At 47.5% G+C, this 23,190-nt stretch overlaps 1 protein-coding gene across 3 annotated transcripts in view; it reads left to right on the top strand.

Annotated features, from left to right (window-relative positions):
* Positions 1-23,190, top strand: part of LOC119972561 (sodium/potassium-transporting ATPase subunit beta-1-interacting protein 3) — a 610,138-nt gene that overhangs the window by 496,495 nt on the left and 90,453 nt on the right. For all 3 annotated transcript variants that reach the window (XM_038809469.1, XM_038809467.1, XM_038809468.1), the window contains exon 4: positions 22,551-22,748. In XM_038809469.1, coding sequence (XP_038665397.1) covers positions 22,551-22,748 — 198 coding nt within the window. The remainder of the gene's footprint in view (positions 1-22,550; positions 22,749-23,190) is intronic.

Consider the following 23,190-nt stretch of genomic DNA (forward strand, 5'->3'; position numbering starts at 1 on the left):
GGGACCAAGGGCAATGTGCCCAAGTTTGCAGACGACACTAAGATGAGTGGTAAAGTAAAAAGTGCAGAGGATACCGGAAGTCTGCAGAGGGATTTGGTTAGGTTAAATGAACGGGCTAGGGTCTGGCAGATGGAATACAATGTTGACAAACGTGAGTTATCCATTTTGGTAGGAATAACAGCAAAAGGGATTATTATTTAAATGATAAAATATTAAAACATGCTGCTGTGCAGAGAGACCTGGGTGTGCTGGTGCATGAGTCGCAAAAAGTTGGTTTACAGGTGCAACAGGTGATTAAGAAGGCAAATGGAGTTTTGTCCCTCATTGCTACAGGGATGGAGTTTAAGACTAGGGAGGTTATGCTGCGAATGTATAAGGTGTTAGTGAGGTCACATCTGGAGTATTGAGTTCAGTTTTGATCTCCTTACCTGAGAAAGGACGTACTGGCGCTGGAGGGTGTGCAGAGGAGATTCACTAGGTTAATCCCAGAGCTGAAGGGGTGGATTACGCGGAGAGGTTGAGTAGACTGGGACTGTACTCGTTGGAATTTAGAAGGATGCGGGGAGGATCTTATAGAAACATATAAAATTATGAAGGGAATAGATAGGATAGATGTGGGCAGGTTGTTTCCACTGGCGGGTGAAAGCAGAACTAGGGGGCATAGCCTCAAAATAAGGGGAAGTAGATTTAGGACTGAGTTTAGGAGGAACGTCTTCACCCAAAAGGTTGTGGATCTATGGAATTCCTTGCCCAGTGAAGCAGTTGAGGCTCCTTCATTAAATGTTTTTAAGATAGAGATAGATAGTTTTTTTGAAGAATAAAGGGATTAAGGGTTATGGGGCGGGATTCTCCGACCCCCCGCCGGGTCAGAGAATCGCCCGGGGCCGGCGTCAATCCCGCCCCCACCGTGTCCCGAATTCTCCGCCACCCGGGATTCGGCAGGGGCGGGAATCGCGCCGGTCGGCGGGCCCCCCGCGGTGATTCTCCGGCCCGCGATGGGCCGAAGTCCCGCCGCTGACAAGCCTCTGCTGCTGCCGTGGATTAAACCACCTACCTGACCGGCAGGATTGGCGGCACGGGCGGGCGCAGGGGTCCTGAGGGGGGAGGGGCGCAGGGTGATCTGACCCGGGGTGGGGTGCCCCCATGGTGGCCTGGCCCGCGATCGGGGCCCACCAATCGGCGGGCGGGCCTGTGCCGTGGGGGCACTCTTTTACTTCCAAATTCGCCAGGGGAGGCGGAAGAGACACCCTCCCCTGCGCATGTGCCGGTATGATGTCAGCAGCCGTTGATACTGCGGGGCATGCGCGTACTTACCCCGGCCGGCGAAGTCCTTTCGGCCCCGGCTGGCGTGGCGCCAAAGGCCGTTCACGCCAGCCGGCGGAGTGGGAGCCACTCCGGCGTGGGCCCAGCCCCTCAATGTGAGGGCTTGGCACCTAAAGCACCCAAAGATTTTTGCCCTTTGGTGTTACGCAGCTTCACCCATACAGATTCCACATCATCCAGTCTATTGTCCTTCCTTACTATTGCGTTAATCTCCTCTTTAGCCAGCAACACTACCCCACCCCCCTTTCTTTTCCTTCTCTCTTTTTTAAAAATAAATTTCCTATATCCAATTCATTTTTTCCAATTAAGGGGCAACTTACATGGCCAATCCACCTCGCCTGCACATCTTTGGATTATGGGGGTGAAACCCACGCAAACATGGGGATGATGTTCAAACTCCACACGGACAGCGACCCCGAGCCGGGATCGAACCTGGAACTTCGGCGCCGTGAGGCTGCAGGGCTAACCCACTGAGCCCCCATGCTGCCTTCTTTCTTTCTATCTTTCCTGAATATTGAATATCCCTGGATGTTGAGTTCCCATCCTTGGTCACTCTGGAGCCAGGTCTCCGTGATCCCAATTAAATCATATCCGTTAAATATTGTAAGCACCATTAATTCATCAACCTTACAAAATCTCGTTGCATTGAGTCACATGGCCTTCAGGCTTGTTTTATTGATGAGATACCCTCAATTACGGCACAGGAGAGAAGATTGGTAATTCAAAGGCTTTAATTACCAGAGAACCAGACAGCTGCCGAGAAGTGTGCTCACAGCACGCTGCCCACTAAGCATAACCTTATATACAGGTTCCTGGGGGCGGAGCCAGAGGCAGAGTCCCCCAGGGTTCCAAGCCCGGTCTTAATGGGCCCATCACATTAAAGGTAAGGTACAGTTATACAGATATCATTCATCACATTTGACATTTATTGTCTTTTTAGAATTCTGATGTAATGTGGCCCTTTTTGATATTTGTCTTTGGTTTCTCTGCCTTCCACTTTTCCCTTTACCGCCTTTTGTTTCTTCCCCACTATACTTCCCTCCAACTTCCTGCATCGTTTCCCATTCCGCTGCCATATTAGTTTAAACGCTCCCTTACAGCAAGAGCAAACATTCTCCCTGCGACATTGGTTCCAATCCTGCCATGGTGCAGACTGTCCGGTTTGTACTGGTCCCACCTCCCCCAGAACTGGTTGCAATGTCCCAGGAATTCCAATCCTTCCCTCTTGCATCATCCTTCAAGCCATGTATTCATCTAGCCATCCTGCCATTCCTACTCTGACTAGTAAATTGCAATGGTAGCAATCCTGAGATTACTACCTTTGAGGTTCTGCTTTTCAGTTTAACTCCTAACTCCCTAAATCAGTTTTTAGGACCTCATCCCATTTTTTACCTATATCGTTGGTGCCTTATAGGCACCACGATAGCTGGCTGTTCACCCTCCACCTCCAGGATGCCCTGCAGCCGCTCTGAGACATCCTTGACCCTTACACCAGGGAGGCAACACACCATCCTGGAATTTTGTTTATGACTGCAGAAATGCCTATCTATTCCCCTTACAATTGTCAGTACTCCCTTTGCCTTCCACTGTCCTCATCCATTGCCTTGCCACTCAGCCTGCCATTGTGAGCCCTCACCCAACTTCCACCCACCCTACTATTTGCATAGCTCTACTTCCATATTGCCCCTTGTCTTCGGGCCACTATTCCCCTCTCCATCCCCCACACCTCCCTCACTCAACCCCCGGTCAAACTTCTGACCTTCATTGCAGAGTCCCACAGCACAGTCCAGGTAGACATTAGTGTGTGGCACCAGTGGAGGGAGGAGACGTCTGTACTCTGTAACTCCAGACACAGTACTGATCGCATTTGGTGGCACAGGAGGATTCATGGATCTAGCAGCACAGTGCTGCCCATGGAGATCAGCTCGGCCTGGCGATGGAGGGCAAGAACCCAGAGGAGGACATACAATGAAACACACCATGTCTTGGCACAGGGCCCCAACCAATGGGAGGGTCCGTGCTGGCCAGTATCTGGGTAGTTCTTGGGCACCAATCAGAGGCTGATAGCTCTACATTTTCTGATAGGCTTGTTGAGTCTATCAAGGCAATGCAGAGTGACATCAGAGTCTGATTGGTCGAATCTCCCTCGAGTGGAAAAACACTGATCCAAAGTCGTTGAGGTGACTAGGAGGGGGAGAGGCAGTAGTCAAGGCAAAGATCTCCAATGTTTTTGCGAAAAAAGTCAGCAGGTTTCTCGATCTTGACTCAGGGCTGAGGAGGCCAGGTCACATGCAGGCAGCCAGCAATGAGGCAAGGTCATCGAGGGGGCAAAGCTGGAAGGTAGGCAAAGCTAGAGAGGGGGGCAAAGCTGGAAGCGTGTTTTTATCAGTTAAAAAGCATTAATGCAGTTGAGCAGGGATCAATTTGTGTGTTTTTGTGGCTTGCACTTTACATTCTGCGGGGTGAGGGTGGATAGGGTTGAGGGGGTGTGATATCATTGCATGGGAGGCACGTGGCATCATTGGCAGGAGACAGAAATGACAGTGAATGCGGGACCCCATAAAGCATAAGACCGCCATTGCAAGAACCAGCCTGCCCCAGCAGAGTGGTAAAGAGGGCATCAGAAGCAGTGCAGCACTATGGAAGTATTGTATTCACCTCAACGTCTCTGGCAAACTAAGGACCGCGTTGTGCATTCTACTCTCTGACACCCCTGTGATATCCTGACGGTGTGATGCAAGATTCGAAGGTTTGGCGAAATGTTGGAGGGGTGGCGGGGGGCCAGCTGTTTTACTGAACATTCATGAGATCCAAGTGGCATTCATGCCACCTGCCAGCAGGATGACCAACCTGCCATTGACCCGCCATTGGGATAATTGCAACAAAATTTTACACCAGTGGGATCTTGACATTTTGGCTTCCGCCAGATTCTCCGCATCCTTCCATTGCCAAACCCACCACGGGCAGGTTGGCAGAACTCCACCCATTAACTCTGGTTCTCTCTCCACAGATTCTCTGTGCCAGACCTTCTGCGTATTTGCAGTATTTTCTCTTTTTATTTCAGATTCCAGCATCTGCAGTATTTTGCCTTTACATTATAATAAAGCCGGGGATGTTTTTAGGACTTCTAAAACTTGCCTCAGCCCCTGGAAGTAGTGTGTGGGAGGAAATACAGTTTTCCTGTCGCCCTCACATGGGGGAACCTTGATCTTGGTCGAGGCGATTGTGCGTTTTGCACCTCAGCCTTTCTAACCCAGCAGGGGGGCCACACAAAAATGGGGTGGGGTCAGGAAGGCAGAAGAAAATTATTTTTCCAGCGAAAAAAATAATTTCAGCGTTTTGTGACCTGATTCGCACCTCATTGGAAGATGAAAATCCAGCCCAGACTGTTCATAGTGGCATCAATTGGCTACTTTCAGGGAGTCATCAGTAATTGTATGCAAATCATCTTCCTTTTCCACTGTTTCTAATCGACAATACCTCAGAGTTGTACACCTGCTAGGTCTTGTCTCCCTGTCAATGCATATTGTATTATAATTATCCACATTCACGCATATCTGCCATTCCTTAGCCTGCGGGAAATCAAGCTTCATAAAGTTATTGGTGTATTTTTGGAGCCTTGAAGCTGCATATAAAATTTAAATCCTCATGCCCACTAATTTGCATAGATATTAAGTTGCCAGTAGTAACTGATGTTGGTGTTCTGATTCAGGATTTAATCATCAAAGAGGCAACAGAACTAAGAACACTCATTGTCAAACCTCCAGGCCCACACAAAATACCGCATAGTAATAAAAATATAAATGAGAATAGTACTGAATTGTCTGGGTTTCAAGGGATGGAGTGCAGGAGTTCAGGGAAATAATGATCCATGGGCTAGGATAGAACAGCCCTACCTTGACCAACCTATGTAATTGGTCAGAAATGAAAGACAGGAGATATTTAAACCTAAACTGAAATAGGTCTTAGGAGTGAACGTTTTTTTGACTTTGTAAGATATTGTAAGAGACTGATCCCAGACAGCTTAAACAAAAATCTGCTTGTCGAGCATTAATGTGCCTAAATCTTGCGCACAACAGGCTTTACTGAATGAAATCAAATCAAGTTATTTCTAAGTTTTACACATTATTATAGATGTGAACCTTCATAATTTCTAAAACAAAGTAAGTCACTGAGCCGAAAATGGAAAAATTAGACCAGATCTCTCGATTGACAGCGATGCAACATGCATTGCTGCTGACTGCGGATATCATTGCATGCTTATCTTTTTGCGCACTTTCAGCTGGGACTTCCGATTTTGGCTGAAGCAATGCCACCATCCAGGGAAAAACCAGTCAGGTGAAATAGCACAAAGTACATGAACCATTTTTATGACATCAATTGTCATAGTCAGGTAAGTTACTGAGTGGGCTAGTGGGTGAGTTGGTGAGGGGCTGAGTGGGTGGAGGAATGGGTTAGTCAGTGAATGGGTGGGTGAATGAATGAGTGAGTCAGTAGGTGGGTGGATAGTGGGGTCAGGGGTTGAGGAACTTGTGCAGTCGGGGTAGGTGCGTATTTGGGTTGGGAGTGTTGAGTATTCAGGTCAGTAGCTGTTAGTTGGTTGGAGGGTGTAGACCGTTGGGTTTGGGGGGATGGTTAGTTGGGTCGGGCGTTGTGCACTGTCAGGTCGGGGATATGACTCGTTGTGTCGTGGGGTGTCTGTATAATCGGGTGGGGATGGGAAGTCAGAATTGCATGCATGGATTTTGGGCCAAGGGGTGGTTAACTGGGTCATGGGGCTTGGACAGTCAATTTTAGGGCTTGGTATTTGGGTCGGGGAGAGTGGATGGTCAGTTTGAGGGGGTGGGTACTTGTGGGATGTGAACAGTTGGGTCAGCAGATGTATAGTCAGGTCAGTATCTGAGGAGTCCTGAATTGTGCTGACTATTTGTGATCATTAGGAAGCATTCTCACTCTTGACCTTATGATGGAGGGAGGCCATCGATGAAGCAACTTAAGATGGTTGGGCCTAGGACACTACCTTGAGAACTCCTAAAGTGATGTCCTGGAACTGAGACAATTGACCCCCAATGCCCGCAACTATCTTCCTTAGTGCCATGTAGTACTCCAAATATTGGAGCGTTTTCCCCTCGATTTCCATTACCTCCAGATTTGTTAGGACTCCTTGATGCCACACTTGGTCAAAGTTGCCTTGATGTCAAGGGCTGTCACTCTCACCTTACCTCTGGAGTTCTGCTCATTTGTCCATGTTTGGATTAAGGTTGTAATGAGGTCAGAAGTTGAGTGACCCTGACACAACCCAAGCTGAGCCTCAGTTTGCAAGTTATTGCTGAGTACATACCACTTGATGTCACTATCAATGACACCTTACATCACCTTTGCTGAGGTTTAAGATTAGACTGATGAGTGGCTTTACTGGCAAAGAAACCTGAGCAAGTCTAGCATCAAGCCTAGTTCCACTTCTATCAAATTAATTTCTTCACAGATTTCTTAAATTAGCATTACGCCATTCATTTACATCTTTAAGCCACTGGCATCTGTGGTATTCACCCAGGATGCCTAAAACATTTACACAAATTTAGCGGTGGAATTACGAATGTGAGACTTGATAAAAATATTTATTTGATTTATTCTAGTTTAAGGTAAAAGGGAATGTCCTGGAGTGGGGGATGGATGAGTTCATACTAAACTCTGCCCGGGAACAGGTCCATGTGATTTGGATGTCAAGGGGAATGAGGTCCAGACGGAGACCATTGGAAATTATGTGCCAGTTTTCACACCTTGGCAAAAATGAAGTGGAGCTGGACTTTCTGGATACAGGGCCCTGGATTGTCTCAGTCAGAGTTACTCTAGAGTCATTTAAAAATGTTCGATGGGTGCAATCTAACAAAAAAAAAGTGAATTATGGGGGATTGGAGGGACACGTCAGGAATGACTCTGCTATCTAATGGCATTCTGGGATTTTTTTCAGGCATCAGTGGGGAATGCCCCGCCAAGACCGCACTCAGGTGCCTGGATCTCTTGACCTCTTGACACAATGCCTGGACCCCCCCAATGCCCCAACTCACCTGTAGTGGGTCCTTGAGCCCCCACAGCCCACCTCATATGAGCAGGGCACTTCCGGGCCCCGATCCCTGGTGTGGGCAAAATGCCACTTGGGCACCCTGGCACTGTCAGACTTGCACCTGGGTTGCACTGCCAGGGTACCAGGCTGGCAGTGTCAAGGTGCCCACATGGCACCAGTAGTGCCAGGGTGCCACCCAAGTCCAGATACCAACCACCCGGGGCTTCCCATTGCCTAGGAGACCCCCCCGGTAGATCCCGGGAGCCTGTTAGATCTGGGATCGGCAGAGCCCACTTAACTCTGTGGCCGGGATCCAGATTGTGACGTCTCGCAAGATTCAATTAGATCCCGTGGGGTGTAAATACATCAGAAAACCCCGAAAAGGCCCTTCCCGGGATCTACCGGCCATGTCCTGTCTCGATTCCAGCGTCAAGCCACCGGTAAATCACGGCTGATGCCTTTGCAACCTCTGGTACTGACATTGCAGTGGTCTGTCTGATCAACATGTATTGGGTTGCAGGAACATCAGATTATTTTCAAGAGAATATTTGTGAATGGGTGTTTTTTGTCTCTCTCTTAGCAGTTCCACACTTCCTATTTTTATTATATAGCTCATTGGTAATGTACTTAGTGAATACTGGCTGAATGGAATGGAAGCGACATGAGTTGACACTGAGTAGTCATGGACAGTATGACTGGCAATGGGCAGTGGCTGGGACCATGAGTTAGCATGGAAGGTATAAGAGGCCAAGGAGAGGGTGGGGGATGTGGGTAAGGGGCTGTGAGGGTGAGGGCTTGGGGGGGCCTAAATCTTCTTACACAATTGGGAATAAGTGCCAGAAAACCAATGTAGGTCTTTTACTCAGCCCACCATGGCACTCTCCCATCCCATTAACCACTGGCTCACTGGATCAAAGGTCAAGTGGTCGGTGGATCAAACTCCATCTTACACTTGTCTCCTCCGAGCAAACATTGTGTGTATCGGGGAATTTTTCATTGAGGCAGCTCTCGCGAGATTTTGTGACAATAATGCATCTACTAAATAAGTTACAACCCTAATGGTATTTGGTAATATAGCATTAGTGCCAATGTTATTTAGCAATTGGAGTTATATTTTATAAAATACGGGAAGTATCAGTGTCCCATGACAAATGCTACAAACAAATGTAGTTATTTGGGTGGTTCTTTGTCTCTAATCTTAGAGCATATTTTTCAAATAGAAGGACACTGGAATTGAATTCATATTCATTGTAATGCAAGGATTCTATATTTTCTCAGTAGAAGTTGTAACATTCTGAAAGCATATGCTACCATTGAGCCTTACACAGACTGCAGCAGGCAAGATATTTCCTTACAGTGCCAGAGAACAGAACATCACAAGTGTCAGATATTTATTCTGTTGGTTTATCTGTAATGTTCCACATTGATCAAAATAAAATAAAGCTGCAAAAGTGCTGATGTAAATAGTGAACATAAGAACTTGACTTTTCATCCCAATGGGTTATTGAGAAAAATTGTTTTGCATTTAACTTAATGTTGTAATTCCACTGGAAATAATTCGCAACAGCAACACTGCCAGATAGTGAGATGAGGATCTCGAAATGAGAGATAATTCTACAAGCGGTTAGTTTCTGCAAAAAGTAACTTCAGGATAGCAAAATCACAGAAAACGTGACACTTTAGCATCTGCATTCTGTTGCTTTGCAGGTGACTGTGATAGATTACACTACTGGTCGCACTACATTTTGAAGCAGAAAACATGAAAATAAAACAAGGTCTCTAAAGAGGTTCTACCTACAGATGTATGGATTTTCAGCACTCAGCTGAAACGATAATAAGATTAGAACCATGGCACAACCTGGTACAGTTTATTCTCCCTGTGACAAGGTGTATGATTTGGACCAAAATTTGATGTGGCAAGGTTTCTATTGGCATTTTCATTAATTCGCCATGGCCCAGCATTCTTCAGTTCAATACATTTTTGACACAAAGTTATTGAAAATGTGAGGTGAAAACAACACTGTGAAGGAACTGATGCATCTGGGAGCTGAGTGAGCAGGGCAACAAATAGGATACGGATATCTCCTTAATCAATAAGCTACAAGGATTAAAAATAAACTCAGAAAGAATAAGGAAGAAGGGTGAATGAAAAAAAGGACAAATTCAATTCAACAAGTGAAGATTGCACTCAGTGGAGTGCATAGTTCCGCCATGATTTGCAGGTATTCGGCTCTTCCCTGCCTGGCTGCTGCCCACTAGAGACAAGGTTGAAAATACAAATCTTTTAATTAAGAGCTTCCATCACACTGAAGAAGCTTCAGACCAATCCAAATTCAACAACCTGCTCTGAAAACTATGCTCACATTTTGACCACTGTGACAAATTCCAACACAGCAGTTGAGGCAATCCACAACATTCTAAATAAAATAACCCACAGCATTGAACAAAAAAGTTAAATCATCCTGTCTCCCAATGTTAGCGATGCTTTAAAAACAGACCATGATCCGGATCCACATCTTTGCCAAAAACTACTCAGCCCCTAATTGGTCCTTCCTTCACACCCTATCGGTGTGCCAACTTTCATTAAAATCCAACCTTGAGATAGTTCTACCCAGAGGTAACCTGGAAGATGAGCTGAGGTCCCCTCAGAAGTCCCAACACAAGGACTTTACAGCAACTAAGGGCAGCACGGTAGCACAAGTGATTAGCACTATGGCTTCACAGCGCCAGGGTCCCAGGTTCGATTCCCTGCTGGGTCACTGTCTGTGCGGAGTCTGCACGTTCTCCTCGTGTCTACGTGGGTTTCCTCCGGGTGCTCCGGTTTCCTCCCACTCTCCAAAGACGTACAGCTTAGGTGAATTGGCCATGATAAATTGCCCTTAGTGACCAAAAAAGATTAAGAGGGGTTATTGGGTTACGGGGATAGGGTGGAAGTGAGGGTTTAAGTGGGTTGCTGCAGACTCGATGGGCTGAATGGCCTCCTTCTGCACTCTATGTTCTATGTTCTAATTGTCCGGGAAGTTAAAACTTCAGTTGGGAAATTAGCCTGCATCTGGGAGCGTTGGAAACCCCAAATCAAAGTCGAAGACCTCTGATGATTCTGACTCACTTAGCAGTAGAATTATTCAGAAAATGTTGGAAGGATTAAAACCAGTTAACCAGTTATAAGTTCTGGGTAACTCTGCAACTGACTATTCTGTCCCATCCAACTGCCCCCCTACCCTTCCAACTACCTCCAAAACACCCTGACTACCCCTCCCCCCCAATTATACCCTCACTACCTCTGAACCCCTGGCTACCCTCCTGACCATAAAACTACCCCTCAACTCTCCAAATACTCTGGCGATTCCTCGACTACCCTGCTAACCCTCCGACCAACTCCCAACCACCTGATTATTCCTCCCACCCCAACAACCCTCCCAACCATCTCCAACCCAACTACATTGCCAACTCTCAGACCACCCTCCCAACACCTGACTCTCCCCACCCTGACTACCCTCCTGATCCTCCCAGGCCCCTCACCCATTTACCTGCCATTCTATCCTCTCACCCATTTAACCATACAGACAAGTAAGGAGCAGAAGTAGGCTGTTTGGCCAACGGGCCTGCTCCACCGTTGAATGGCTGCTCTGAATGTGGCCTCAACTTCACATTCTGCCTACCCCCAATAACCTTTGACTCCCATTTTAGTTCCCTCTGCCTTTAAAATATTCCTTGACCCTGCCTCCACATTCTCAATGGAAGAAAGTTCCAAAGATTCTCGATCCTCTGAGGGAAATAAATTCTTCTCTTCCTCGTCTAAAATAGGAGGTGCCTTATTTTTAAACTATGTGCCCTAGTTCTAACCTCTCCCACAGGGGAAACATCCTGTCAGTATCCACCATGTCAGGTCCCGTCAGGATCTAATATGTTTCAAAAGATCTTCTCTCAATCTTTTAAGCTCCAGTAGATACAGGCCCAGTCTGATAAAACATTCCTTGTAAGGTAACTCAATTCTAGATATCAGTCAAGTGAGCCTTCTCTGAACTGCTTCGAACACATGTATATCCTTTCTTGGATAAGGAGGCCAAAACTGTACAGAGTTCTCTAGTAACATCCTGACATCTGTAGCAAAACATCCTTACTTTTATATTCCATTCCCTGAAATAAATGACAACATTCCATTTATCCGCCTAATCATTAGCTGGACCTGCGTACTAACTTTTCCGCTTCATGCACCAGGCCACCCAGATCCTTCTGTACCTTAAAGTTCCACAATCTCTCTCCATTTAAATAATCTGTTGCTTTTCCATTCTTCCTGCCCAATGGACAAATTCACATGTTTCTCTATCTGCTAAATTATTGCCCGCTCACTTAACCTATTTAAATCCCTATGCAAACTCATGTCCTCTTCACAACTTACATTTCAACCTATCTTTTAGTCATCGGCAAATGTGGCAACCACACATTCCTATCTCCCTAGTTGCTTTATTCAAATAATTGAGAGAAATTACAGTTAATTGAGGCCCTAGCAATTATCCCTGTGGCACTCCACTCATCACATCATGCCACCCCAAAAAATACCCATTTATCCCCACTCTCTTCTTCCTGTTAGCTAACCAATCCTACACCAATGCTAATATGTTACCCCCTACGCTTGTGTAGAGACCTTTGATGCAATGCCTTGTCAAATGCCTTCTGGAAATCTAAGCAGCATATACACATGTTGCTCCTTACCTACATTGCTTATTGATCCCTCAAAGAACTCCAATACATTACTCAAACATGACTGCTCTTTCACAAAACACTTTTGTCTCTGCTTGATTGCATTGACATTTTGAAATGCCCTGTTAGCCTTAATAATCGATCCCAGCAATTTCCCTGTGACAGATATTAGGCTAATTTATCCTGTAGTTTCCTGATTTCTGACTCCCTCCTTTCTTGAATGGAAGAGTCACGTTCACTATTTTCCAATCTTCACTATTTTCCAATCTGATGGGACCTTTCCAGAACTTAAGGAATTTTGGTTAATCAAATTCAATGCATCTCAGCAGCAACTTCTTTTAAGACCCTAGGATGAAGTCCATTGGGATCTGGGCACTCGTCAGCTTTTGGTTCTAACAATTTTCTCAGTACCCTATCCTTGTGATTGTAATTGCTTAAAGTTTGCCCTCCCTTTGACCTCCTGGTTCATAATTATTTCTGGGATGTTATTTGTATCCTCTCCAGTGAAGACAGCTGGAAAATATCTTCAATTCATCCAGCATTTTCTTATTTTTTTATTATTAATTCCTCAGACTCACTCTCCAGAAAATTAACCCTCACTTTACTTACTCTTTTCCTTTTTAAATGCCTATGGAAACTCATAATTTTTTCCAGCTAGCTTTCTCTCGTACTCGAACTTCTTTCTCCTTATTAATAATTTATTTATTCTTAGTCATTCTTTCATCATTCATTCTTTATATTCCATCCAATCTTCTGATCTACCACTCATTTTTATCATATTATACATTTTTTCTTTCAATTTAATACTATCTTTAACTTATTTAGTTAGCCACAGATGGTGTGTCCTTCCCTGAGAGTCTTTCTTTCTCTTTTTTTAAAAATGCATTTTATTCAACCTTCTATCAAAGTAGTTACAGAAAATAAACATCCCGAGAAACATTATTCCCAACAATCAACTATACAGTTGGTACAGATTTTTCTCCTTTTTCACACCCCCCTCCCCATCACCCCCCCCCCCCCCCCCCCCCCCCCACCCCCACCCCCCGCGACGAACAGCTCTTCAAACACGGTCACAAACATCCCCCACCTTTTCTCAAACTCACCTGCTAAGCCTCTTAACTCTTACTTTATCTTCTCTAACCGCAGGAAGTCATACAGGTCACCCAACCATGCTGCTACTCCCGGTGGTGATGCCGACCACCACTGCAGAATAATTCATCACCGTGCAATCAGAGAGGCGAAGGCCAAGACATCGGCCTTCCTCCTCTCCATGAGCTCCGGCTTCTCTGAAACCCCAAATATCGCCATCAAAGGGTCCGGGTCCAACCCTCCTCCATTATCCTGGCTAAGACCGCGAACACTCCCGCCCAGAATCTTCCCAATTTTTCACAACCCCAAAATATATGCGCATGATTCGCTGGCCCCCGCCCACACCTGTCACACTCATCTGCTACCCCCTGAGAGAACCCACTTATTCTCGCCCGAGTCATATGCACCCTGTGCACTACCTTAAACTGTATCAGGGTCATCCTTGCACAAGAGGAGGTCTCGTTTACCCTTCGCATTGCCTCACCCCATACTCCCCAATTGATCTCCCCTCCCAACTCCGCTTCCCATTTCTCCTTGATCTTCACCACCCGCTCGCCTCCCTGCTTCCCCCGTCCACTTATATATATCACCAATTCCTCCCTCCCCATCCACATCTGGAAGCAGTAGTCACTCCAGCATGGTGTATCCCGACAATCGAGGGAACCCCTTCTAGACATTTCGTGCAAAGTCCCTAAACTGTAGATACCTGAACTCACTACCCGTGAGCAGCTCTACCCTCTCCCTTATCTCCTCCAGACTGGCAAAGCCTTCCTCCAAATACAAATCCCTCACCTTGACCAGCCCCACTTCCCTCCAACTCGTGTATATGCTATCCAGCCCCCCCCCCCCCCTCCCCCCGGCTTAAACCCATGATTCGTGCACAGTGGCGTTAGCACCTATGTTATTCTCTAAGTCTGAATAAAGATTGTAGCCTTCCAGTTAACACAAATATTTTATTCAGTAGGTTCGTTCTGTTTCCAGAGCTTAACTAGATATAATACAGTCAAGAGGTATGATCAGTGAAGCTAAGGTAAGCTGCCTATGCTGAGCTGTATCTGTCTGCTGCTGCTCACTAGCCCTGTGCTTCTGAAAGAGGCGGATCCTCCCTTGGGCTGGACCCTTTATACCCGTCTCTGATGCTGCCCTCTAGTGATGCTGTGGCTGTTACATCTGTCTGTAGTCCCTGGTGGATGTGCAGATGTATGTGCAGATGTGCAGATCACTACAGCACCGGCATCCCTTCCACCCTAAAATGCCTCCTCAGCTGATTCCATATCTTCACCGTAGACTGCACCACTGGGCTCCCTGAATACCTTCTGGGAGCCATTGGCAATGCTGCCGTCACCATAGCCCTCAAACTAGACCCCTTACAAGATTCCTCCTCCATCCTAACCCACTACCCCTTCTCCTTCCCACCATCGCCGCCCAATAATAATGAAGCAAGTTTGGTAACGCCAACCCCCGCTGCTGCCTCTGCCTCTGTAGCAGGGTCCTCCCCACCCTCGGCACCTTCCCCGCCCATACAAAGTCAGAGATGATTGTGTCCACTTTCCGAAAATAGGCCTTTGGTATAAAGATCGGGAGAGCCTGAAAGATAAACAAGAATCTCAGTAGAATGTTAATTTTCACCACTTGGACCCTCCCCGCCAATGTTAAGTGCAGTGTATCCCACCTCTTAAGATCCTCCCTGATCTCTTCCACCAGCTTTGTTAAGTTCCACTGATGGAGCCCTGTCCATTCCCTCGCTACCTGAATCCCCAAGTATCTAAATCTATCCCTCGCTACCGTAAATGGCATCCCCCCCTAAATTAGCACGCTGTGCCAATTCATTCACGGGGAATACCTCGCTTTTCCCTATATTCAGCTTGTATCCCAAGAACCCTCCAAGCCTCCCCAACAGACCCATAATTCTTCCCATACTCTCCAACGGATCCAAAACATACAGCAAGAGGTCAGCAGCATAGAGCGACACCCGATGCTCCTTCTGTCTCCTCATTATCCCCTACCACTCTGCCAACCCCCTGAGAGCCATCGCCAATGGCTCTATGGCAGGGGTGGGCAAACTACGGCCCGCGGGCCGCATGCGGCCCGCCAAAGGTTTTTATGCGGCCCACCAAGATCAAGTCATAAAAAAAAAGAAATAAAATTTTTTTAAAAAAAATATTTTTAATACGGTTAATTGGGGGGGGGGGACTGTTGGGTTACTGGTATAGGGTGGATACGTTGACTTGAGTAGGGTGATCATTGCTCGGCACAACATCGAGGGCCGAAGGGCCTGTTCTGTGCTGTACTGTTCTATAACCGGGTGAAGCGCCATTTTTGAAAAGTAGAGAAAAAGATGGCTGAAGGCAGGATGCCGCAGGGGGAAGCGCTGAGGTATATGCCGCACGCTAATTGGTTACAACCGGGACTATTAATTAATATACTATGCGGCCCTTTAAAATTGTGAATTTCTGAATGTGGCCCTTGCACGGAAAAGTTTGCCAACCCCTGCTCTATGGCCAGCGCAAACAGCAGCGGTAACAGCGGGCACCCCTGCCTCGTACCCCTGTGTAAGTCAAAGCTTTGTGAGCTCATATCATTCATCCTCACCCTCGCTCTTGGCGCCACAGACAGCAACTGCACCCATGCCACAAATCTTGGCCCAAACCCAAATTTTCCCAAGACTTCGAAAAAGTACCGCCACTCCACCCGATCAAATGCTTTCTCCGCGTCCTTGGACACCACCAATCCGGTACCAGAGCTCTCAACTGATTCATCGCTACATTCAACGGCCGTCTTATATTACTTGCGAGCTGCCTGCCCTTCGTGAAGCCTGTTTGATCTTCTGCAACCACCCCAGGACACAATCCTCCATCCTCCCCGCCAACAACTTAGCCAATACTTTCACACCCGTGTTCAATAGTGATATGGGTCTATACGACCCACGTCCCACCAGATTCTTTTTTGGAATCAGTGTGATTACTGCCTGCTTCATCGTCTCCAGCAACTCCCCCTTCTCCAGTGCTTCATTACACACCCCCAACAGGGGCAGCACGGTAGCATGGTGGTTAGCATAAATGCTTCACAGCTCCAGGGTCCCAGGTTTGATTCCCAGCTGGGTCACTGTCTGTGTGGAGTCTGCACGTCCTCCCCGTGTGTGCGTGGGTTTCCTCCGGGTGCTCCGGTTTCCTCCCACAGTCCAAAGATGTGCGGGTTAGGTGGATTGGCCATGCTAAATTGCCCATAGTGTCCTAAAAAGTAAGGTTAAGGGGGGGGGTTGTTGGGTTACGGGTATAGGGTGGATACGTGGGTTTGAGTGGGGTGATCATTGCTCGGCACAACATGGAGGGCCGAAGGGCCTGTTCTGTGCTGTACTGTTCTATGTTCTATGTTCTATGTGGTGCCAGGTCCGCTGCAAATTCCTTTTAAAATTCTGCCGGGTACCCATCCGGCCCTGGGGCCTTCCCCGACTTCATACCCCTGATACTATCCAGCACCACCCTCAGACCTAGGGGCTCCTCCGACGCCTGCCTCTTTGCTTCCTCCACCTGGGGAAATTCCAGCTCGTCCAGAAACCACCCATGTCTCCCTCCTCTCCTCCTGGGTCTGTCTCATAAAGTCCCTGGTAATACTCTCGAAATGCCTCATTTACCTTCCCTGGCTCTGACACCACATCCCCAGCCCCAGTCCCGATCTTCAATATTTCCCTGGATGCAGCCTGTCTCCGCCAGCATGCAGCTCACTTCTCCCCATACTCGTATTGCACCCCTCTTGCCCTACGCAATTGCCCTACCGCCCTCCCCGTTGTCAGCCAGCAAATTGCCCCTGCAACTTTTTCCTCCTCGCTAATCCTTCCACGGTGGGAACGCTCGAATAGTCCCTGTCCACCTCCATTCGTCAATGGAGTAGGGTAGATTGCGAGCCTTGACAAAATGGAAGAACCGGGTGACCCCCGGGAGGCAGACGTCATTGTGGAGAGCCGGGAATTGGTCCACTTGTGCGCTGGCACATGTACCACGGGATACACAATCTCATAGTTATAGGTGGAGAGCTCGATCCTCCACCTCAAAATCTTGTCATTTTTGATCTTGCCCCGATGCGTGTTGTTAAACATGAAGGCAACTGACCGTTGGTCAGTGAGGAGAGTGAATCTCCTGCCGGCCAGGTAATGCCTCCAATGTCGCACAGCTTCCACAATGGCTTGGGCCTCCTTTTCGACAGAGGAGTGCCGAATTTCGGGGGCATGGAGGTTGCGGGAAAAGAAAACCACGCGTCTGCCCGCCTGGTTGAGGGTGGCGGCCAGAAGAACATCTGATGCATCGCTCTTCACCTGAAAGGGGAGGGTCTCGTCGACTGCGTGCATCGTGGCCTTGGCAATGTCCGCCTTGATGTGGTTGCAGGCCTGGCGGGCCTCAGCCGTCAGGGGAAAAACTGTGGACTTGATGAATGGGCAGCCTTGTCTGCATAATTCGGAACCCACTGGGTGTAACACGAGAAAAACCCCAGGCATCGTTTCAGGGCCTTGGGGTAGTAGGGGAGGGGGAGTTCCAGGAGGGGGCGCATGCAGTCGGAGTCGGGCCCTAGGACTCCATTTTCCATTATGTAGCCAATGATGTAGTAGTAGGCAAGGATTGTAGGTGAGGTTAAGGAGTTTGGTGGTATGGAGGAATTTTTGGAGGTTTGCGTCGTGCTCCTGCTGATCATGGATGCAGATGGTGACGTTATCTAGGCACTGGAAGGTGGCCCGCAGCCCATACTGATCAACCATTCGGTCCATCCCTCGCTGGAAGACCAAGACCCCATTGGTGATGCCGAAGGGAACTCTAAGAAAGTGTTAGAGGCGGCCATCTGCTTCGAATGCAGTGTACTGCCGGTCCTCCGTGCGGATGGGGAGCTGGTGGTAGGCGGACTTCAAGTCAACTGTGGAGAAGACTCGATACTGCACAATCTGATTGACCATGTCAGATATGCGTGGGAGGGGGTACGCGTCGAGCTGCGTATACCAGTTGATGGTCTGGCTGTAGTCAATGACCATCCTGTGCTTCTCGCCAGTCTTCACTACAACCACTTGAGCTCTCCAGGGGCTGTTGCTGGCCTCAATTATCTGCTCCCGCGGAAGCTGTTGGACCTTTGACCTGATGAAGGTCCTGTCCTGGGCACTGTACCGTCTGCTCCTAGTGGCGACAGGCTTGTAGTCCGGGGTGAGGTTTGCAAACAGTGAAGGTAGATTGACCTGAAGGGTCGTGAGGCCGCAGACAGTGAGGGGGGCAGGGGTCCGCCGAATTTCAGCGTAAGGCTTTGGAGGTGGCATTGAAAATCAAGACTTGGTAACAGGGCAGCACAGAGATGGGGGAGGACGAAGAGCCTGAAGTTGCTGAATTCTACGCCCTGAACGGTGAGGGTCGTGGCTCAGTACCCCCCGATTTCTACGGAATGAGATCCGGAGGCCAGGGAGACTTTCTGGGTGACAGGGAGTACCGGGAGGGAGCAGCGCCTTACTGTAGCAGGGTGGATGAAACTCTCTGTGCTTCCAGAGTCAAAGAGGCAGGTCGTCTCGTGCCCATTGATCTTCACCGTCGTCGTAGCGGTCGCGAGGTTGTGAGGCTGAGACTGATCCAGGGTGATGGAGGCGAGCTGCGGAAGATGTTGGGAGTTGCTGAGCTGATCAGCAGTGGCGGAGGTATCAGTGGGCAGCGAACAGCCCTACGAGCAGGGGTCCTGAGGCGCGGTCCAAAATGGCGCCAAAGATGTCGGGGCCCACGGGGCGCACATGGTGGGCGGTGTCAAAGATGACGGCGCCCACGGGCCACATGTGACTTGTGGTGGTGAAGATGGCAGTGCCCCTGGATCACACGTGGGGGGTGCAGCGATGCTGGGCCTGGAAACAGCGGCGACCGACCGGGCCTGGCAAACGGAAACAAAGTGGCCTTTCTTCCCGCACCCATTGCAGGTCGCGCTCCGCACCAGGCAGCGCTGCCTGTGATGTTTGCTCTGGCCGCAAAAATAACATTTGGGCCCTCCGGAGTTGGCTGGCTGCCACGCGGCGCAGGCTTGCGGTGCACTCGAGTCAGCAGCTGATAGGGCCCATGGTGCCCACGAGGGTCTGCGCGGTCGGAGGTGCAGACTTCCAGATTATGGGAGGCCACTTCCAGGGAATTGGCAAGCTGCACAGTCTCTGCAAAATCGAGCGTACCCTTTTCCAGTAGCCACTAACAAACGTACGTAGACTTAACGCCCGTGACATAAGCATCTCTGATTCGTAGTTCGGTGTGTTGGACTGCCGAAACTGCCTGGCAGTCACAGTTTCTACCGAGAATCTGTAGAGCCCGTAAGAAATCGTCCAGAGTTTCCCCCGGGAGTTGCCGTCTCATGGCCAGGAGGTGCCTGGCGTACACTTGGTTCCCGACTTAATGTATTGTCCCTTTAGTAGTGTCATCGCACCTGTGCAGGTGGGCGCATCCTGGATGAGGGGAAAAATTTGATGGCTCACCCGTGAGTAGAGAACTTGGAGCTTCTGTGGGTCCAAGAGTTCTTCAGTGGCTGCTCTGAGGTAGCGTTCAAAGCAGGTTAGCCAGTGCTCAAAGGTGGGCATAGATTTCATAGAATTAACACTGCAGAAGGAGGCCATTCAGCCCATCATTCTGCACCAGCTCTTTTGAAAGAGCACCCAACCCAAGCCCACACCTCCACCCTATCCCCATAACCCAGTAACCCCACTCAACACTAAGGGCAATTTTGAACACTAAGGGCAGTTTAGCATGGCCAATCCACCTAACCTGCACATCTTTGGACTGTGGGAGGAAACCAGAGCAGCTGGAGAAAACCCACGCAGACACGGGGAGAACGTGCAGACTTCGCACAGAGACCCAAGCCGGGAATCGAATCTAGGACCCTGGAGCTGTGAAGCAATTGTGCTAACCATTATGCTACCGTGGTACCGCATGGCTTTGGCTGCATGAGGGCTCAGCTCCAGGCGATCAGACTTGATTAGGAAGTCCATCTTTTAAAATCTTGTGCAATAAATTTATGTACCGTCTATTACCACGAGACGAGAATAGTGAAACAATCGAGGCTTTATTGCACAAGGTGTTGTGCCTCCTGCAGCTGGAACCAGAATGGGAGCAGCACAGGAGAGCGCACACTTTTATACACCGCCTGCTGGGAGGAGCCAGCAGGCTGGGATTTACTGTTGTACCTGGGGAATGGGACAGTTCAGCGCTGCCGTTTCAGCGCCAGGACGTTTCAGCGCCAAATATTTCAGCGCCAAATATTTCAGCGCCAGGACGTTTCAGCACTCATTCATTCAGAAATCATTCTTGAGTATGGTCACAGGTATGATACAGGTATACCAGCTTTTACACTTAGTTATTTGGTCGTTTTATTTGGAGTTTTGTTAACAAGTTTTTATACTTAAGTAGTTATTTGGTACATTTCTTTTGATAAATTTGGTAAGTTCCATATCTTTAAACCCATGGCTGAATCAGTGAAAAGCAAGCGAGGCAGAGAGAAGTTCTGTCATGAAGGTTTTATATATCGTTTCGACAAAGAAAGCAAGAAACAAAAGCAAGTTAAGTTTTGGCGATGCCATGAGGATGGTAGGTGCAAGGCCCGCATTCACTCGTTAGAAAGAGAGGTGATCGAAAAGATCAACGAACATACTCATCCCCCATCTGCAGTTGCTATCGAAGTGGAAAAGGTCATAACTGATGCGAGAGACCGGGCTGAAAAGACTTGTGAGCCTCCAAGTACGATTATCAACAAGTGCATTGAAAAAATGTCCGTGGCAGGTATGGCACAGTTACCAAACAGGCAGGCAATGCGAAAAATTATTCGTAGAAAACGAGACGAAGTTAATCAGGTCCCCGATAATCCAAGATCGATTCAAGAGCTTCAGTTACCTCATGAATACATGATGTATAAACCCACCCCAGAAACCGAGGAAAATTTTTGTTTAAAGGATAGTGGTACGAACAACGAACGGATTATTATATTTGGGAGAGAGAGTTGGTTAGAACACATGGCAACTTCCACGACTTGGTATGCTGACGGAACATTTGCGGTAGCACCACACCTATTTTATCACGTTTATATCATCATGGTTAGGAAAAATAACGGAGTTCACCCTGTATTGTACGCGCTTTTACAAAACAAACAGTATGCAACCTATATGATGTTGTTTGTGATGGTAAAAGAGATGATTAGAAACGCAGGACCTGCCATTATCAATTGTGAGTTTGAACGCGCTGCTTTTACTGCCATGAAAGACTCCTTCTCCAACATAGAAGTAAGAGGCTGCCTTTTTCATCTGTCTCAAAATATACTTAGGCAGATAAGTGGTTTTGGTCTCATGCGTTTATATAAGAGCAATCCCGATTTTGCATTACATTCGAAAATGATAACTGCCCTATGTTTTGTGCCAGTTGCCGACCTTGACAGTCACGTGGATTCTTTAGCAGGTAATTTACTGGAGGAGTTAATTCCGGTTTTAAACTATTTCGAAGACAATTATATCGGCCGTCCTAATCGCCGAGGAGCAGGCAGACGAAGTCCTTTATTTCCTACCGAGATGTGGAATATGTATCAAAGAACATTAGATGGGGATGACAGAACAAATAACTATGCTGAGGCAGCCAACAGGAGATTGAAAAGTGAACTGTTAATGTCACACCCAACTATCTGGAAGTTCATTGATGTCCTTAAGCATGTTCAAACGGGAAGAGACGAGCACTTCGAGAAACTTTTAGCTGGCAATGAACCTCAATTAAAATTACTTAAATATAGAAAAGCTGATGAGAGGATATTGAAAATTGTTTCCGAATATGGCAGCAGGAATGAAATTGACTACCTTTGTTCAGTAGGGCACAATTTAACAAACTAAATGCGTTTTTTCTAATGAATATCCAATGAATGTCCAATGAACTTTCTTTTTAATGATTGATTTTATGAACTTACAGATTTGTAAATTGTTTTAATGTACTGTTTTTGGATCTTTATAAGTGGATCTTTTGCAATAAAAACATTTTGTTAACACTTGAGTTTTATTTCATTTTATGAACTTACAGATTTGTAAAGTTCTGTCATAACTATATGACAACATTGGAGAATTTTTTTTTTCTGGCGCTGAAATGTCCTGGCGCTGAAAAGCCCTGGCGCTGAAACGGCAGCGCTGAAACGTACCGCACCCTTGTACCTGTAATACAGTAACACATGCAATGTGTTACTAGTGGTGTTTACCATAGGGATTAAAATAAACAACCTAATTGTGTGTAATAAAGTAACAAGCAGGGCCCACAACATAATCAGCCATTTTGTAATTTGTATTTCTGTAACTTTAGTATAATATTTGATGTTTGAAGGGGTTGAATTGTATTTTTTGTGTTGTTTACAGGATAGTGACCTGATGACCTTTAATATCTCTATGCACCGTTCATGGTGGAGGGAGCATGGGCCTGGTTGTGTGCGGAAGGAGTTGACTGCTGCAGCCAGCAAAAACCTGGATGATCGCACTTATATCTCAGTGACAGGCTGCATTGTTGACTTTCTGTACCTGGAGGTTATTCACAGCTCCTTCCAAATACTACTGTCGGTAAGTAGATTCAAAGCAAGTGAAGGGTCTCCACCCCTGCCTCAGCTTATGTGATGTTGAAACCCTCATTCATGCTTTTGTTATCTCTAAACTTCATTATTTCAATGCTCTCCTCGCCCGACTCCCTTCCTCCTCCAACAGATTTGAGTTCATTTAAAACTCTGCTGCCCATCTTCTAACTCGCACCAAATATCATTCACACATCACCTTAGTGCTCACTAACCTACATTGGGACTGAATCTTGTAACACCTCAACATTGAAATCCTTATCCCTGTATTCAAATCCCTCAATTGCCTCAGTCCTCCCTCTCCTTCAGATCTCTGCACTGCTCTAATTCTGGACACTTGCGCATCTCTTATTTAAACCATTCCGCATTTCAGTTGCTCAGATCCTAAGTTTTGGAATTACCCCCTCAGCCACCCCAACTCTCTCAGCTTTGTT

This window comes from Scyliorhinus canicula, chromosome 10 (genome assembly GCF_902713615.1).
Source record: "Scyliorhinus canicula chromosome 10, sScyCan1.1, whole genome shotgun sequence".
Taxonomy (NCBI): Eukaryota; Metazoa; Chordata; class Chondrichthyes; order Carcharhiniformes; family Scyliorhinidae; genus Scyliorhinus; species Scyliorhinus canicula.